The sequence below is a fragment of the Python bivittatus genome, unplaced genomic scaffold, assembly GCF_059951505.1.
Source record: "Python bivittatus isolate LINGU-HERP-01145 unplaced genomic scaffold, Pbiv_v1 ctg000980_np1212, whole genome shotgun sequence".
Lineage (NCBI taxonomy): Eukaryota > Metazoa > Chordata > Lepidosauria > Squamata > Pythonidae > Python > Python bivittatus.
Window position 1 is genome coordinate 56,449,696 of NW_028277125.1, and position 19,540 is coordinate 56,469,235.

At 38.6% G+C, this 19,540-nt stretch overlaps 1 protein-coding gene across 1 annotated transcript; it reads right to left on the reverse strand.

Moving 5' to 3' along the window:
- Positions 1-1,227: 1,227 nt before the first annotated feature.
- Positions 1,228-17,668, reverse strand: SFXN4 (sideroflexin 4). The gene is made up of 14 exons (XM_007429140.4): positions 17,525-17,668; positions 15,898-15,963; positions 14,230-14,301; positions 12,143-12,169; positions 11,981-12,035; positions 10,739-10,764; positions 9,763-9,816; positions 9,586-9,669; positions 9,435-9,497; positions 7,762-7,849; positions 6,125-6,240; positions 4,897-4,982; positions 2,950-3,058; positions 1,228-2,308 (listed from the first exon to the last, which is right to left on the reverse strand). The coding sequence occupies exons 1-14, from the start codon at positions 17,561-17,563 to the stop codon at positions 2,234-2,236; spliced, it is 960 nt and encodes a 319-aa protein (XP_007429202.1). The 5' UTR covers positions 17,564-17,668; the 3' UTR covers positions 1,228-2,233.
- Between the last annotated feature and the right edge of the window lie 1,872 nt (positions 17,669-19,540).

Here is a 19,540-nt window from a genome sequence, read left to right on the forward strand (position 1 = left end):
ACACTGTTAAAATACACAAATTAAATAAGCCTTCCTCAATTTGGCACACTCCAAGTATGTTGGGACTGCAACTCCCATGATTCCTAACATACTGCCTCTACTGCAGTCTCAGTACATCCATAACTTGCAAGAGAGGCTGAAAGTTAGATGTTCACAGTAAGTCAGCTGATACTTTGAACCCAAGAGCTGCATACACAATTTGACTTCCCTCAAGCAATCTGTGAATGTTTGACAGATTACATCGATTGGCTACACTGCCAAATACTCAATGTGCCTGCTAACTACACCTCTCAGAGATGCACTTTGGGTTTTTAGAGCAAAAATATATACAACTTTTTGTGATGATGAATCCTACTAGAGCTTGGAGCTGTTTTACTTAAAAACAATCCTACTGAATAGGGCAAATATGTGCATTAATATATCCAGTAGCAGCTGCTGTTAGAGAAAACAGCTGTAAGATTTTTTTCCCCTCTCTTGAGGCATCAGGAGGTTTAATTCCTTCCTCCTCCTGCTTTTCTGAAGCTACTGTCCTCATGGAATGCAAGATGTCAGCATGTATCTGGAATTCTGCAGAATGAATATAGGGCTGGGCCTTTTATTTGCTTGACTTTGCCCTTCCCTTGAATAGCCATTGAAGTTTGGCTGCACACGTTTTTGTGAGAAAGTTTAGCTTGTTAATTCAAAACTGTAGCAATTATAAAACTAAGAGGTTTGTAAAAAAATAAAATAAAACTAAAAAATCTGTTAACAGTTGAGCCTATGCAGTAGCACTTTGCTTTTTAAAAATGCCATTTATGATTCTTGCCTTCACAAATATATACCTTTGCATGTAATAATTATATACTTTTTAAAATTAATCACACTTATTTCTACCAATATTTTATGAAATGCTGTTTAACAATGATCAATGATGTATACTAGCAATATTGAGAATCTTGTTTTTGACTTATGAGTTGCATATTGTAATACAAGAGATAAAAAAGGAAATGGGAGACTATTGTAAAAGAAATCTAAATTAGTATATGAATATGACTAGAGCACCCCGTATTTTCAGGGGTGTGTCATTCACTTTTGTACAGAAATATATGTTGATTTAAACTTTAAAAGCCAACTTAATACATTTAATTTTATATGACTGATTTTTCCTTGACAGTATATCTTTGTCAATTGTTAATATGGATGAAATACGGAATATTTCCCCCATCAATCGGTATTTAAAATCAATTTATCCTTGTATTTATTTTTTCCTGTTAACTATAAGAAACACAACATTCATTCTGGCAACCAGGTAGCTCTCAGAAAGATGGAGAAGGCTGCTGTAATAGAAACCGTAATCCCTATTCTATCCCCTCAAACAGGAGAAGAGCTAACCAATTCAATTTTTTAAAATGCTGATTTATGCATTTAAAAGTTGGTTCCAATTTAAAAGCAGTTCTGGGTATGCAAGAAAAAGATTTCTTTGTAAGAAATTATGGTTCTATGCCATAGAGAGTAGCGCCTAGCTAACATTTGCTGACCTCAAGCAGGGTTACACCTGGTTGGTCCTTGCATGGGTAACTCCCAAGAATGACAGGGTTATGGTTAGGGTTAACAGCAATCCTGTCAAACAGGTTACAGACTGTAAGAAGGACTACATCATCAGTTAAATTAAGGGTTACACATTAGAAGGGCAAGAATATAATAGAGCAGAGGAAGCTTTGTTCTACGTGATTTCTTAGATTCATTTCCTGCCTTTTCTCCAGAAGTCCTAAGCACTATACTGAGCATTTCTTTCTCCAAAAGGAATATGTTGGGCTGAAAGAGAGTAGGGCAAAGCCACAGAGTGATCTTCCATGGCTGAGGAGGGGCTTGAGGATCTCCAGCCCTAATCCAACATCTCACTATAGCACATAGGCTCTCACTTCCTCCATTAAAAAAAAGCTGTAGAAGGCAGATCACAATGCAAGGGTTTTTGCATTTATAGGTAAGAAATCTATTTCTTGCATAATGGCCTTTTTATTGTTGGACATAGGTAGATCATAAAATCCAATACTTTCTGTACAGAGAGCTATCAATAAGAGCATGCTTATTCTTCCCCCAATTAGCTTCAGTTTTCATACACAATTGACTCAAAATACTGGCAACTATTCAGACCAACTTCCACCTCACTACCAGAGATCCTCTTTTATGCATAAAAGCAAGCTTCATGATAACAAGAATGGCATTCCTGGAAAATCATCAAGGTCTCCCATTATTAAACTCCCCTATAATAAAAAAATGTTTCTTTAGTGGAAGAGACCAGATCAGGCTCAAGTTCATGTCGCTTTATCTGAAAAATAAGAGAGAGACAGCAGTTTAAATTTCTTACTGGATTATTTTAATCACTTGGATCCACTTCTGTACAAAGAGATGGCTTACAAAAATATAGGATACTGAAGCATTACCATTTACACAAAAAGATCAGTATCGCTGAAGGAATGACACAAAAACCAAGAAGACAATTGAGTAGGCAATAAATAATAACAATCTTGTTATTATTTATTGCCTACTCAATACCTCTCAAATCCTCAAATCAACAAACGTTTAGGAAAATATAATATGCTGCACGCTGCAGTTATATTCTAAGGCTGTCTAAGGATTTTCCCCCTTTTTGAAGGAATCGTATTGTGTCAACCCTTGGCACCCCCTGTGTAAAATTTCCATATCTAGGGGTGTTAAAATTTGGAAGTTGTGAACTTCTCTATATTCCAACTCCAATTCTGGAAGACAACAGTTGCTGGGAGCTGCCTGCTTGCATCGCAAGTAAACCCACGGCTCTCTTTCACTTGGAAACCCAGCTCAGCTATATTTAATCCTCCTGATGTTTACCTGTCTGTCTGTTGTTTTTTTTATTTTGGTTATTGTTTGCACTGCCATTTACCCTTACAGCGATCATCAAAAGTTGAAAAGAAAATGAAACATGACGATTACCTCTCTCAGTTGTGGAATCCAACTCAGGGAAACAGGTAGTATTAACCAGCAGAAAAAATACGTCAGTATCACTCTCAGTAACACTGACCTTTGTGGGAAGACTCTTCTGCTGCAAGAAGTTGCAAGGGCAAGTTATTACATAGCATGGCACTGATAAACCCGCAAGCTGTTCGGAAATACCGACTTAGCAGCATGGAAAGAGATTTTGGAGCTGCTACCCCAAGACCAGAGAGCAATGGTTACCTGGCCTCTTGGATGGACATAAGGAAGCTTTCTGCAACTAGGGGCTACGCTTGCTTCTTTTACAATAATATTTTATTGAAATTTTAAAATTACAAGGTTAAAAGTCAGAAATGAAAAAGAAAATGAAAAATACAAATTATAAGAAAAAGGAAGCGAAAACATGAGATAAAATAAAGGAAAAGAAGAAAGGCATGAAAAATAGATAGCTTCCAATCTATCTCTGGTCTTGAGAATAGTAAGAGTGTCATAGGTGCTAGTTTTTAATGCATTAAATAGGAATGATTCTTTGTCAAAACATATCCCATTACATTTATAATCTAATCTTCAAATCCCCATGTAAGCTTCGCCCCGCCTGCATTTTGCAAATAGTCCATCAATGGTTTCCATTCCTTAAGGTAATAATTATTTGATTTTTCTTTTAATAAACAAGTCAGTTTATCATTTTCTGCCATTTCCATCAGTTTTAGCAACCATTCTTGTATTGTTGGTAGTGTCTGGGTTTTCCAAAATTGTGCATACAAAAGTCTTGCTGCGGTAATCATGTATTGGGGGCTACGCTTGCTTGTTATTTTGGCTGCCAAGGAGCCTAGGGGAGGATGGTGATAATAAGTTCTAATTGGAAGGAAAGGCATGGAATTTTCAACTCCTTGGGATTGGGGTATTTTTCAAAAAATAATAAATTGTAGCCTAACATTACATTTGATGGTTTGCTGCCAAATGTTGGCAATTTGATTTTGGGGATTGCAAAAAACTCTTCTGGATTCAGAGTCCAATATGACATCCTAAAGGCATGAAATACAGAAACCATTCTAGGAGAGCAAAGATTTTTGTCTCCTCTGAATTTACCATAAAGAATCTCTCATTTTAGGCTGTAATCATTCCAATTATAGCCCCAAGATACTTGCACAGAGTGAGAAAATCCCCTTTATTTTTTTTTATCCCTCTTGGAGGAGCCTACAGCAAATCACACTAACAATTAAAAAAACACCATAATAAAACCAACAACCCTTGAAAATAAGTACAGGAATTAAAATAATTAAAATACAGTAACAAAATTAAGAGGGAGTTTGACCCCGAAATATATTGTGACCCTCCAAATGGCTAGGTGATCAGACTTGTCTTCAGTTGTCTAGTGAAGGCAGCGTGAATCTAGTTGTACTTTCCTTGGGAGAGAATTTCATAAAGGCCAATGTTGCCTATTAGAAGGCTTACTCCAGACCATTCTAGGATGTGCTGAAGGGCCTTTTCTGTTGATTTTACTGCTCTGGATGGAACATTGACAGAAGTGATATTTCAAATGCTTCTTAAATGGTTTAGGGCCACATATAAGAATGCTGGCACAGAAATTACACCCAGTAGCTGGGAAATCAGAGTTCTCAGGAGTGATAATGTTAACAACGCTTCTCATCACATCAATCCAAAAGGAGATCACAATCTTAATAGAATTAAAAGCCACGGCTCCTGAAAAGTCTCCCAGAACATTCAGGGATACTTCAGATTCTGTAAGCTTCAAAGGGTAGGCTACCTTAATTCTTCTAAGCAAGATGAACCAGCAGCCAGCTCAAATCTCACTAAGAAGTAACTGGCCCATGTTCAACACATGGATATAGTTCCCCTGTGACATTATTTCATTATTGATAATAGATAACATCTTCTATTTGTTTTTTTCGTGCTTGTTTGATTGAGGAAATCTATATATCTTACCGATTTATGAGATACACAGTAGTTTCAGAAATAATCATTGGCACGCCAAAGAGCATACCTCTGGATAATGCTGTTTCTCTTAAAGCCTGTGCAGAAGGGAAAGACACACATATGCATACAATAGGAAAGTTAGCATCACAATATATTCAAGACTCTCTTATGAGCTTGGATTTTCATGAATCTGGGTGCCACATTTTTAAAGTTTTTGGCTCCAGAAGCCACAACAAGCATGTCCAATGAATGTGATATAAGAGGATGGACAGGGTTGAGTATTTTGGGCCATTTCTTGGAGCTGCTAGGTGGCTGGTGGAATTGAAAGTCAAAATAGATGTATCACAAAAACTTAACACATCGATTTGTTCAGCAAAAAAAAAGTTAAAAATTACACCAATTGGTCATTTGCTGATGGATTTTGGCAACACAATCAGAGGGTAGTCCAAGAGTTGTAAAAGAGAGCTGGGAGCTTCATGTCAACTAAGAGCTGCCCACCTCAATCTTAATTAAGCAGCTTTATCCTAAGTACAAATCTACTAAAATGCTGTTGAGGCCGTCTTTGTCATAATGAGAGCTACCAGAATGGATTCCATCTGTGTTTCCATTATATGAGCTCTATATCATGTAGTATAAGGAAAAGATGAATTTTCCTTATTATTTATTTAGTCCTTATTCCTTATTATGTTATTTTTAAATTAACAGTACAGTACGGTCAATTACAAACAAAGCAATTATACTTCCATATTATAATTATGAAGCCTGGGAAATCCCACAAGACAAAGGGCCAAACCAAAAATTTCCCCTTTTTTGGGCAAAGGCACCAAATGCATGTTCATAAGGAAATGCTGGTAAATAAGTAATGGGGAGAGTGCTACTAAATGTGACTGATGATCAAACTATAGAAATTGAGAACAAAAAAAATTAACCTTGCTGGATCAGATCAAAATAATTGATCTGTCTAATCCAATAGCAATCAAGATCCACAAACAGGACACAAGCATAATCACATCCTTTCACTTCTGTTTCCAGTAACTCAACTCATCTATTGCCTCCATTAATTGAAGTAATGCATAGCTGTCATGGTTAGTAGTTTTTGATAGGCTTTCCTTCTAAATTTTCAAGTGACTAATATCACTCTAATTAGGGATGCTTTAATTTAATTGGTATGGGAGCCTGTTTCAAACAGAATAGGATGGGGGAATTCAAGCTAGTAGAAACATATTCCTTTGCTTACTTTTTTTCCCGCCACACGAGACATTCCAATGACTTCACCTGTGCTATCCATGACCTTAATCCCTTTCTCACGTTCAAAGTTTCTCATTGCGAACACATTAAATGCACAGAGAGTAGCTACAAAGAACAGGGGAAGAGATCAGGCTTGGTGAGAAACATAAATAAGCATTATTAGCCTTAAATGAAATCCTTCACGCTTAAGTACATGTTGTGTCAGTTATTCAATAATTTATTTTGCTGCCAACTCCCAATTCTTGTGATAACATTTATATTAGTAAAGCAGAAGAGTGACTTGACTTGAGAACTTCTAGCAGAGGTTGTAGAAGTGGAAAAACAAAAAGGAATGCATTGTCGGGCTTAAATTCTGCTGCAACTGCTGGGGGCTCTACCAGAGATTCTGATTATGATAATCAGCTGGCTTATGCAGAAACTGCTGAAGGCTTAGTTTCCAGTGTTTACTTGGCTCATACTGAAACTTCAGCCAAATTGGCAGAATTTTCCAGTATTCTTTATTGTTCTTTATAATTTTCTGCATAAGTTTTAGAAGAAATCCATGGATATACACACTGAGACCTGGAGGAAGCATGTGCTCAGCCACAATCATGTATGAATGAAGAGATACTGACTATTGGAAATGCTGTTATGCTTGCAAGTTGACCTCCTGAATTAAATGAAAGGCCCCCTTCTTTATGAGTAAAAAACTGGGAATTCAAACAATTGTGGGTCTCAGGCTTGCAGATGTGTGATCAATCTGTAACTTCAGAGTACATTTCAAGGGGAATGGGTTAAATTTATTCCAAGGATTTGGGGTAACTATGGGAATGGGAAATTGGAGGCAGTGTCTATAAAATTATGTTGCCAATTCCACATAAAATTTCTTGTCCCTGAACCTCAAGAAGAGGTCAGAGAAGTTTGGATAGAAGAAGGCAATCTTTGGGTAGGGTGGTCAAATGAGCGCTCTCCCATGAAATGTGTTAACCCCCTGTCTAAACATGCTTGGCTCACTATTAATGATAAAAGAATTTGGACTGAGAGTACTATCTTACATTTTACCAACCAACAGGATTTTATACCTCAAAGGCTGCAAAAATTGATAAAAAACTGATAAAGACCACATGGAACCCTTTTATCAGCAAGAATCAAGATTCAGAGGTAAACCCAAGAATCTCAGGAGTCAGAACATTAACTCATGTGGTTTGGTCTTAACCTACTATTGTTGCATTTAGGGATGACAGCAACAAAATTGTTAATATGACTCTGGATTTATTGCTGTGTGTTAAAAGAACATATGTTCCTCTTGGAAATATGCCCAGTATTTAGAATCTATTAAAAATAAAAAATTGTGATTTTTTTTTCTAGCATGGGGCTTGTTAAATAATAATAATAAAACATTAGAATGAGAGCTCCATTCTTGATTTCCAGCAATAAATTATTCATATGCAATGTTTGTGAACATTTGAATTAGGGTTTTTTCAATAAGGACAATTTTTAAACAACATGGTTAGGTTTCAGAGTTGTTAACTCTGATACCCTGTTGGAACAAAGCAAAAGTTACATAAGACAAGCCTGTTGAGAGCTGGATGCATAGAACCTGTAAATAAATGTTTTAAGGAGCCTTAACACTTTTCATTTACTCACCCATAAGACCACTTGCCATGACCTTGCTGAAGAAATGCGCTGGAGTATTCAGTGATTTCTTACGTTCTATAATGTAGTTAGGGAGAGCCTAGAAACAACAAGTTGTCTTAGTGTGTGTGTTTGTGTGTGTGTGTGTGTTAACAGATTGTCCATGACATTAAGTTATTTTGTACTCAGCTTTATTTCATGAAAGAAAAAGTTGTTGACTATAAGCTTTCTTCCCCTAAATGTTAGTAAGTCTATCCTCAACAAGCTCACATTTTATGCCTGGATGCAGCCCACATCATTTTTTGTGGCTCCCATGTCACCAAATAGCTCACCACTGAGCTTCAATGTCAAATCACTAATTTTCAGCTATCCAAGTGTTTACTTTTCCCCCCTCAAAAATAAGATCTAAAATAGTATATTAGCCTTATATTAAGTTTAGTGTGCCTCTTTTGCCCTTCAATCTCCAGCCCTCCAAAACAGAAAACACAACAGAGTCAAAATAGCATTGCCTTTTTTAGTGACATCATGCCTCCTATGACCCCCAAAACAGGGGTCGGCAACCTTCTTCCACACAGGGGCCACAGATCACATCTGTGAGCAGATGGCAGTTCACCCACTCCCTCTCTCTTGGGCAAATATACTGGCACTGGGAGGACTCTTCATGGTGAACCTTAAAGACATATTTCTTAGAAGAAAGGGAAGTGTGGCCAAAGGGGAATATGAAAGCACCTTCAGCAGTTTTGGGGCACATCTTGTGACTGGGGAAAGAAATGTTTATGGAGGGAGGAGGAAGAGAACTCAGTAACCCATAAACACACGTGTATATTTATACATGGGCTCGTAGTGCAATTCTACATCAGGTCTGAGATAGAATTACAAACTTTTTTAGAACTGTGGGCCAAGTGGATATGATATTTCTTTTTGGGACAATGGGCTGGTTGATTTCTGTTGGTGGTCCATATCCAGCCTGTGGGCCATATATTGCTGACCCCTACCGTAGAGGCTGGGGGGAAAAGTGCAATCTCAGTCCACAAACAGGTTGCCTGTGCTAGTAATCTAAGAAAATCAAATCAAAATCTAGAGGGATTCTAATCAGGTAAGACTCTTGGTGTATGTGTGCATGTGTATCCTTAATATTTTAATTATAAATCCTGAACCCCCACAAAAACAGTAAACCCTGCAGATTGTCTTTCTCCTTCATAGTACATGCTCTCTGTTGTGTTTTGCTGCTTATCAATCTAGACATGGTAGAAACAAACAGCTGCACAAGAAATCTGGCAACAAGAGATTGGGAATATCAACCTCTGAAGAACAGGGACACCTACAGGTAGTACTACAAAACCTATGGAAAGCCACAAAGACAGCAAGCATACACATAAGCAGCACTAAGTTTAGCTCACATCCCACTGAATAGGCATGATTTAAGTTAAATTTAGGCAATAAATTTAGGCATTTAGAATTGGAACATATGGTTGGAGGCAGTTTTAAGCAAGGATGGCTGAAAACAAATTTCCTTCTCATTTTAAAAAAAATGCTGGAAACCATTAGGCTATCACACTGCCAAGCCCTTCTATAAATTAACAAAGAGTTCACAGCATGAATCCATGCCTCTCCATATACAACCTTCCCTTGAAACAAAGGCATAATCAGAAAACAAAAAACAGACAGAAATTGGCAATACATACTCCTATTAAGGCCAAACCTGGGATGCTCCCAACAGGAAGAAGTGCCTGCTTCCATGAAAACTCCTGAAAACAAAAAATGTTAAACATATGAAAGCACGTCTATTCACCACACTGCATAAAAAGATTGTTGCAGTCTGCCACATACACTTACCTTTCCCTCACCATTCTCCAATTGTCTTTTTACAGAGTTCCTGTTTACCAAACTGAATCCACCAACATACGCATGGAAAACAAACTGCAAAATTTGAGATTACAAATGCACAATATCAACATGAGTTAATAAATTAACCTAAACACATTAATACAAAATGAATGGCTTGGCCAGTACCTGCCGGGAAAATGATGACCAAAACCTTTTGTACGGTAATGAAGCAACTGCAACCTGTGAATCAAAGTTTATATGAGAAACACATCTGGACAATATTGCAAAGATACATATCTTCACTATCAATTCAGACTGTGGAAGTGATCATTTTATATTTTGCTACAGCGCTATCCTATAGTTCCAGAAGTAAACGTCCATTTTTTCTCAGGCCCAAATCCAGAGTTGCCACTAGCATCACGGGCACCACTATGAGGTGGCTGTTCCCAAGTCACTTCAGCAGCATCTGAAGAAGCATCTGGATTCAATGAATAGCTTGAACATACCATAACTTCTGTTGCTAGCACCACTTTACTCTGCCACCCGTATTACTTACCCACTGCCTTTAAAAACATTCAAAGAGTACTTTGGCCTCCGTACTTTTTCGGATAACTTAAATTGGGCCATAGTTATGGCACCTCACACATCACAATAATTTTCATAACATTTTGTTCATGCACCTCTTCTTTCATCCTCCTTGTCTATTTGATCTTCCCTCCCACCGAATGTTATTCCTTGTCTGTCTATTTCGTGAGCTTCTCCCAAGCAGTCATGTTTTCTCCTCCTCTTTCCACCTATCAACATTTTGTGCCATTTGGTTATCACTGGGCTGCTTAGGAGGAAATAGAATCTTTTCTTAAGTTCTGTGTTCTGTGAATCCAAGGTGATTCAGAGTTTGATGGTTCCTCCCTCTTGGATGTGGCCAATTTGGGCTATACTGGTGCAAAGACAGGAAAGACACATACCAGTTTGCTCTCCGGAAATTGTCAGCAGTATGTTTTATCTCTACATATGATGGAGCATTGCAGCTGCAGATTAAACTGAGTAACTTATTGAGTTCAATTAAGGAATAGAACAATTAGTACAATGGTATCAAGATTTATATATTTATTCATTTTAAAACTGCAATACAGACATTCTGAAAACTTCCATTATTACTCACCAGTGAGGCAGCAATACACACAAAAGCTTTGAAAAAGAGAGAGAAAGAAAACTATCCAGTTACTTAGCAATTGTTGCCCAGTCCATCCTGGGGGAGTGATAGAAAAATAAACAAATAACATAAAATAAAATTATGTCAACATATACAGTAATGTTAAATTAAGAGGCACTATGTGGAATAAAATCATGAATTATGGAACCGTATGGACTCTTTGTAGTTTTATACCTCATTACATTAGGAAATTACTGGTGCTAAATAAGCAATGTTTGTTTTACAGGTTGTCAGTTATTTAAAATAAGGTAAAATTGTGCTCATCTAGGAATTAATCACTTCAATAATGCAACAGATGTTCAATTAATGTTCTCCATGCTCCTACATGCTGGAAGCAAGTCCTAACAAGACAAATATTGCTAAGTCCAAAGATTTAAAAAGTGATGATGAAGCCTTAAAAGTCTTGGGATGGGCTATGTTTTTAATTATGATATTGTCTTATGCACAATAATAACCATTATGGCATTTAAGAAGGCATATTTGCTTGCTTACTTTAGATATTCTGTTAAGCCATGCTTTGTTCAACCAAGGTTTACTAAATAAACCACAACCATCAGAGTCCACACAACAAGCTAAGCCACAACCTACTGTATGTTTATCAACTACAGTGGCTGGGTGCATATAACACACTAAGCCAAAACCAAATAAACTACATTATGACTTAGTGTGATGTGTAAGGCCAGTCTGTGTCTTTCTTTTGGAATACATTCACTTCACATACTTATCAAACCACAATCACCAATAAGAACAAGAAGTGTGTAAATTAATACTGAGATCATGTTCTAGCATGCATTCCACAATTACAAGAAAACGGATGAAGGCTGTGGATAATCCACGTTAATAACAATACTATTAACCTTTTATACTGAAATTAACTTTCGTTCCAGTTATGTTATTCATCAGTTTATCAGTACTAACAACAATGTGGGGAAGTGGTTAAGCTGTTCGACCATGAGCGGGAAGACCCAGATTCAAATCCACCATCAGCCACTGAAGCTCCTGGCTGTCGCTGGACCAATCACTTTCCCTCAACCCAACCTACTGCCCAGGGTGGTGGTTGTGGGATAAAATAGGAGGAAGGCACTTATGTACAGTACAGTGCTCCTGAATGAAAGGAGGGCTATAAATCAAATAAACAAACACTGTAAAAACCCAAGTCCAAATTTCAATAAAATGATATTTGAAACTAACCTCCTCCTCTAAAGAAGAATGGAATTGTATCCCCAGTGCTGGGATTCACACAGGTCTGGGGAAAGAAAAATAAATACATAACCCCAAAGGATTAGGAAACCTCTACTAAAAGATTAAAAGAATCAAGTTAAAATAATTCCTAAATATAATAGCAAAACTCACCAGACTTATTTTCCAGGCATCTTTTATCTAAAACATTGGAAAGCAGTATTTTAGAAATAGGTCAGAATCCATTTTATAGCTGAATATATATTCTGGAATGGATCTTAGCTTTTCAAGAACCACTGATAGGGATTATTTAAAATGTGTTGGGTTTTTTATCCATAGCTAATGCTTTCCCACATCATTTGCCATATCATAACTGATATCCTAGATCACTTTCCTTAACATGACAGCCTTCATTTATGTTGGACTTCAACTCATCTAAAGAAATTGCGACATTTAAATCATAGGCCCACTAGATATAGACATACATGATATATAGATGTAATAACATATGTACAGTTGAAGTAGCCTCTGGCTGGAATATTTGGGTAGCTCCTATATAAAAAGAGTGGGAAGCAATTTTGGCAATGTTGCCAACAAACAATAGATATTCCATTAGATACAAACTTGTCCCAGGCTAGTAAGTTAAAGAATGACTTGCCCAAACTATGAACACAAGGATGATTTGACTACTCCACATAGAGCAAGTTGAAAGGCTTTGAACCAGCCATCGAATGGGAAGGAGCTCCAAAATTCAAGATGAAAGCCACAACCATGTAACCAAAGATCTGCTCCTTTATATATGTGTTGCTATATATTTTTTGCTATAGAATACGGCCAGGATCTGAGCTCAGCTTGAAAACTTCACCTAAACCATGACTGTACAAATACCCCTCTGTAAAATGCACAATTCAGCTCCTAGGCCAGCATCCAAAGAAGATAAAAATCAGTAACATTTCCTATATTACTACAAAACCAAATTAAGTAAATTGACATTTTATTTTGCTTCTACTAGTGAGCAAGAGAGAAAAGAATTGTGTGGACCTCTAAAACCAACCTTCAGTATGACTATACAGTATTTGCATTTAATAAAGCCAGGAGAACTAACTAAAATTGGCTTGCCATGAATGAACCCTGTGCTGGTATTCACGGTTTGTTCACTCCACTTGCTAGTTCGATTAGATACATTTCTTGTGGTTTAAACCTAAGATCCATACTCATTGGTCCCTATAAACTAGGAGCAAGCTAGAATATATTGGCTGAGAACATCAAGTCAGGCTTCCAGGTTCAACACAATATAAAAAACATTATTTCGGATTTGTTGATCCACTTGTTTATTAGGGGCAAATAAGCCTACATTAGCCAGCGCTCCTGACTTGCTGACTTGCCATGATTGCAGCCATTCTTTTTTATGGCATTCTTTTAAAACTAACAAACAAGAGCTTTTTAGGAGTACTGCATTCTGTAGCTAGCACGGATTTCTAATCTTGTGTTAGTAGTCCTACGAGACGCATTGTTGTTCTGGCAAAATTTATGGCTCACCCAAACTTTATATACTTCTATTTCCTTTTCAGCATGCATTTGATCTTTATACATTAGGACAGTGTTTCTCAATCTCAGCAACTTTAAGATGTGTGGACTTCAACTCCCAGAATTCCCCAGCCAGCTTGAATTCTGGGAGTTGAAGTCCACACATCTTAAAGTTGCCGAGGTCGAGAAACACAGCATTAGGATATACATATTCATACCCACAGACTTCTGTGATTGGAAAAGGATTAATCTCTATATAAAATACAGTAGGAATTCTACACGTTACTTCTGCTGCATCAGTGAACTAGGTTCTGTTGTCCACACTTTGACAGACTATGCACAACTGAGATGCTTGGTTGTACAGGCATCCAAATAATATAGAACTACTACATACAAAAACTGTTCACACTTACAGGCTTCTTTTCAGATCATCATGTTCAAAGTGTGGATGTCACAGGACAGGGGTAATCCACTGATGTCGCACCAGAGATGTGTTCAGCAGTATCAGTGCATGACTATCTTACAAACAGTATCATATGAACAGAGCTGGTGTTTAGCATCACTTGGGGAGAGCTGGGATCAAAATGAAGTCAGTTATAAAGTCAGTTCCTGTCTCCATGCCTCAAGCTTCAGCTTAGATATCAGGGCTGGGCAAAAAGAAACCTAATCATTTTTGCACACTAGAATGTAAAATACAAACGTATTCAAAACATCACTGTAGTGAGAAGAGATACCTTTTTATCCTGCAAAGATGTTGCATTTTCTCCACTATTCCGTAAAAGATCCCTGGATGTATTAATGTCCGCCTGTATTTACAAGGAAAACTGCAATAAACTCATTTTTTTTCTATAAACAACCATTCATCTTCTTGTGATGGAACCAGTTTCCCCCTGAGTCTTTTGTGACACAAAATACAGTCAACCAGTATTTGGCATGGGTTTCCTCCACTCTACCCCCAGAAGCGGAGGGTGAAATGAGAAACTCAGAGCAGCTTCTAGGACACAAAGTGATCCAGAAGAGAGCATTGGGGGAAAGGTATTCATGCAGAGAATCTGTTTCAACCTTCTCTAAACACGTTCACTGGCTATTAAATGAACAACACTACTTCTTTCCCACTGGTGACTGGATGCTTTCAGATGAGCACAAAAATATATTAAATAGAAAAAGCGGAAGCAGCTATACCTTAGGTTTTGATTGAGAAGTGCAAGGTGCCTCAGTGCTAAAAGCCACAGATTTGCTCTTTTTTGGTGACAGCCTGAATTGGGTACAATGCAGTGGTTCCCTCTATGTGTATTGCAGGCCAAATCACATGGATTAATTCTTTCTTCAAAGTATTTGTTGTTACACACATCATAACGCTTTGAAATTATTTTTTTCCTTAAAATAGTCTTATAATGACTGAAAAGTTGTAGAAAAGTAATACATACTACATTAATGATCATTTATGTCCAAGCTGCCTGATTTTATTCTTCCATTTGCATGGCCCTTGTGGCTGCATTTTGTATGTTATCTGAATCAGGAAATTGTTACAAATTATTCAGGTTGTCTTAATGATATAATCTGAAACTATGGTTTGGGTTTGACTTATCTAGCTTTTGCTTAGTATGACATCCATTGTCAAACTAATGCCTAGCTTATGGTCCTTGGCGCTCCAGGGAAATGAAACAGGTTGCAGGAATAGCTAGGAATTGCTCCAAAAGCCATATTTACACTGCTCCACTTCAAAGTTTACTTCTCCTTTTCCATTTGCCTGGGCATGAAAGGATTTTTTTTAAAAAAGGGTTAGGAGAAGCATTAGTTTCCCCACATCCTATGCGTAGCGGCTCTGACTCCAAACAGAATATTAATCGCCTTGGTTTGATTTTGGAAAAAAAAAAGCAAACAGACCAGGTAATGTTGCTCAGTCAAGCTACTGTAAAATAGCCAAGGAGAGAAGACCAGCAGGCTGCAGCTGATGCAGCATCTATAGGTAGTCCTCGCTGAGTGGCCACAATTGGAACTGACAACTCCATTGCTAAGCGCCGCAGTCACTAAGCAGGAAACCACGCAACAGTGATGGGCTTACGACCTCACTTCCCATTCAGTTGTTAAGCGAAACATCACATGACTGTGATTTACATTTTACTTCTGCTTGTCGCAAGCCAGTTGCAAAGCACACAAATGGTGATCACGTGACCTTGGGATGCTGCGACAGTCATAAATGCGAGGATTGGTCACAAAGCTGTTTTTAGCACTGTCAAAACTTTGAACTGTCACTAAACAAGGCAGTCAGTAAGCAAGGACTACCTGTATATTCTTAGTAGGTCATACGGACATGCCCACAGAAATGCTTTGCTCTTCCTAGCCTGCTTTCAAGTTTCAAGTCAATGTCCAAAGCTTAATTAAATACAGAGGTTCCTTACCTCACGTACAAATACAACCAGGGGGTCCAAAATTTCTATCCAGTGCCTCAGCCTTTGGGAAAAAGTCTAAAGAGAGAGATTTAAAAGATACCTGAGCTTGAATATATTTTTGCAGTGACACTTTCTGAAATTATTCAAAATTGGAGCAACATAAGCCCTAGCAGTTTTAGCCATATCTCAAAGCCAAAGTTGTTCTCCATTACATTGAGCCTCTGCCTCTTTGATTAAGCAACATACCCAGCATAGGTAAGTCACCCATGAAAAGCACACCCCCACAGCCCTCTGAAACTTCATGCTTGATCTTTCTGGCATTTGGTTCATGGAAACCCAATAAATCAAATAAAGGATCACACTCTTTTGACAGGAAAAGCCAACTGAGAAGGGGGGTGTATTTTGACATAAGGGGGTGACATGGTGGGGAAGATGGGGCTAAAATATCCATTCATTTGTGAGTTTGGGGAAATGCTGGGAGGGTTATTTTTAATAGAAACATTAAGCTTATCCACTCTTACTACAGTGTTATTTGCAAAAACAAATTCAAATAAAAGTCATTTCTACTAAGCCACACACCTACTCTGTGATCCTACTAGACTTATTGAAAAACAACTGGGCAAGAAGTACAGCCCCAAATGTTGGGCTGTGATCCAGAGGGCAACCCAGAGGTTAAAATACAAATATCTCACACAATTGAGGGCATTCAGCCTGCCACTTCTTTCTCCTCTCAATTTTCTCGATAGCTGGCAACACAGAAACCCTGAGTACATTTCAGGAGACCCACAGTACAGCTGAAAGGGATATTTCTTTTGTTTTTTCACCCACCCTTAATGCATGGTGTATTGGTTGCACTTAAGAGCACACACATCCAGAAATTATCCCCCTTCCTTCTGCTTCCAAACATTATTTGCAGCAGATACCAAGAACTCTGCAAAGCAGTCTAAGATAAATTGCATGGCTTTCAGGACCAAATTTTCAGATAAAATCAAAGAGCATTCCTTCTCTTTAGAGAGCTGCGAGATTATGCCCTTCCAAGAGAGGGGCCAGTTGAAAGGCTCCGTGGTTGCAAAGTCAGAGGGATCCCATTTAATCCTGATAATAACCAGATACGCAGGGTGTCATACTATACCCATTAAGAAGAACGCATGGCCTATTGAAATCAGGGTAAAGTTTAATATATCTAGCGAGCAACTTTGAAGAAGGTCTCATTTATTACACTGTGTTCTAATCACGCTGGATTTAATCATCGCTTAACGTTCTACAATGGGATTTTCGTCCTTCTTGTTGTGCGGCTTTTCCTTCCTAGTTTTACATCGTTTGCTTGGGTTACGGCGCATTTTGCCGGATCAAAGAAATAACGCCTTCCACCCCACGCGCCAACTTTCCCTGCATCTGAATTTCCACGCTTCCTCGGCGGAATGGCTGTGGGCGAGGGCGAGGGCGAGGGCGAGCGCTCCCCAGGCGACCATGTAGTCCTACGATCGCCCTTTGGAGGTCGAATTTTTTTTCCGCGCGAGCAAAGCCTTTCTTCCGCGGAATCCCGCCCCATTCATCTTTCAACCTCCGGGCTGCAGTAGAAAGCTTGTCCCACCCCTTTCCGACCACGGCGTAACGCTTTACAATGTAGCCATACTTGGCCCTCGTTTCTCCAGAACTGCAAATTCAAATCCATGATGTTCCGACGGCCGCGCCGGAAAGCGTCTCTTCCGGAAAACGTCGCCAAAGACACCCACCCGGGGAGATCTCTCCGCGACGCGGGATCAACCCCTCGCCTTTGACGTCATTCACACTCACCGCTGCTCGCTTCCTCCTGGGGCGCCGATTCGTTCTTTGCAAGGGCTCTCCAAAAACGCTCCCATTTTTACCGGACAAGCTCGTAACCCCGTGGAGCGAGTCAACCCGTTTCCCGGACTCCGGAAAAGGGGGAATAGCCAGTGCAGACCCGCAGGACGGAAGGAGAGGAATGACAGTCCTTTATAACTTCAAGGCTGGGAGTAATTACAGGAGTACCCTAACCCAGGGTTCCTCAACCTCAGCAACTTTAAGATGGGTGGACTTCTATGCTGGCTGGGGAATTCTGGGAGTTGAAGTCCACCCATCTTAAAGTTGCTGAGGTTGAGGAACCCTGCCCTAACACATTACTCTTGCATTTATTTTTGAAACCAACCACGACCATATCAAGACTGCAGTTTTTCTGGGTTCGCATAACTTAGAGAATCGGCAGTTGGTCTAATGCATGTGCTGGGTGAATCTCGCATGTGATGATGACTGAGTGCGGTGCAAAGTGAACATTTCTGGTTCGGATCAGGCTGCGCGCTTGCTACTTATTGGACCACAGCACGGCATGTACAGTACATTTGCATCACACTTTAACCCATGATTAATTGAACCACGGTTGGCGCAATACACTGAATTAGAATAGAACAAAGGGATTGGATTTCCACAATCTAGCCAAAGGGCTGTTGTGCCATCCCAGCCGAGAAACAAAATATTTTTTTTTTAAAAAGGTCCTGCTTTTAAAATGAAAGAATATCTAATTTTTACAAACTGAATAATTAACTGTACCTGACACACATATATCTGGACATTTTGTACTGAGTTGATTCAGTAAAATCAAGGTCTTTTAGCTCAATGTTACCTAAATGCAAATAGCGTTCTCTTAGTTCAGTCACCATCATCTTTGTTAAAATTTGTATGCTGCTAAATCATCCAAGCTCATTTATGTTCTATTTTATGTATCTAGAATGTACTGATAGGAATACTGTCAGAATCCTCGCAAGATTTTATAATAGATTATTAGATGGCTAGTTTAAAAAATGGTTTTTTATATGCTGCGGTTCTGCCATTGTAAAAGTGGGGTGGGGGAGTAGGAATGAGAAACCGTTTAAAGCAGATGGCTCCTTATCACAAGCTCTGGCATGCTCAAGGTCATACCAGCAAGAGAATCAGAGAGCCAAGAACTAAGGGTGATGTAGCGGGGGGAAAGTAAGAAAAACAGCTTTTGGCGCGCTTTTGATCAGTCTTAGCAATGCTTTGGATCTGTACACTTATTCTCAATAAATGAACTTTCTTTTGAATCAATATTGGTTGCAAGGGAAGTTACTGGATTTGGGATCAACAGGTGGCAGCTCGTTACAAATACAGTATAATGCTGAAACCTAGTTACCAAAAAAAAAAAGACCTACATTTTGGAGAATGTCATCTTACAGAATGAGAAATATCACCCAGTTCTTCTTCCTCCAGGATATTCAACAATGTCAGAAAATTTCTTATGCAGCTTCATAGCTATTTGGAAATAGATTACAGTACTGTACATCAGGTCAAATGGAACTTAGTTTCAGTTACATCTGCATACTGAATAAGTATGTGGTCTTTCCAGGCAAAGTCTTTCTTATGCAATATTGACAGCACAGAAGCATTTTCAAGAGTACGGCTAAGTAATTCAGTCGAGGAATAAACAGAATGAAATGGAATGTACATTACTGGTTGAAATACAACTTTGAATGGACCACATATTGCCACTACACAATTGTGCACATAAGCACTTTCCCAAATTGATGTGTTCAGAAACAGATGTGACCAAACATGCAATTGTATTTATTCCTCTTCTAAGATGTCCATGCGCTGAGGTTTATAACTCAGCCCCTAT

What these genes read in the sequence shown, in the direction of transcription:
- SFXN4 (XM_007429140.4), bottom strand. Translation starts at nt 17,563, where the DNA reads ATGGATTTGAATTTGCAGTTCTGGAGAAACGAGGGCCAA. An exon ending in ATGCCTGGAAAATAAGTCTG is followed by an intron (nt 12,036 to 12,142) that starts GTGAGTTTTGCT and finishes TTCTTTCCCCAG; the next exon opens with ACCTGTGTGAATCCCAGCAC. An exon ending in TGTGTATTGCTGCCTCACTG is followed by an intron (nt 9,817 to 10,738) that starts GTGAGTAATAAT and finishes TTTGATTCACAG; the next exon opens with GTTGCAGTTGCTTCATTACC.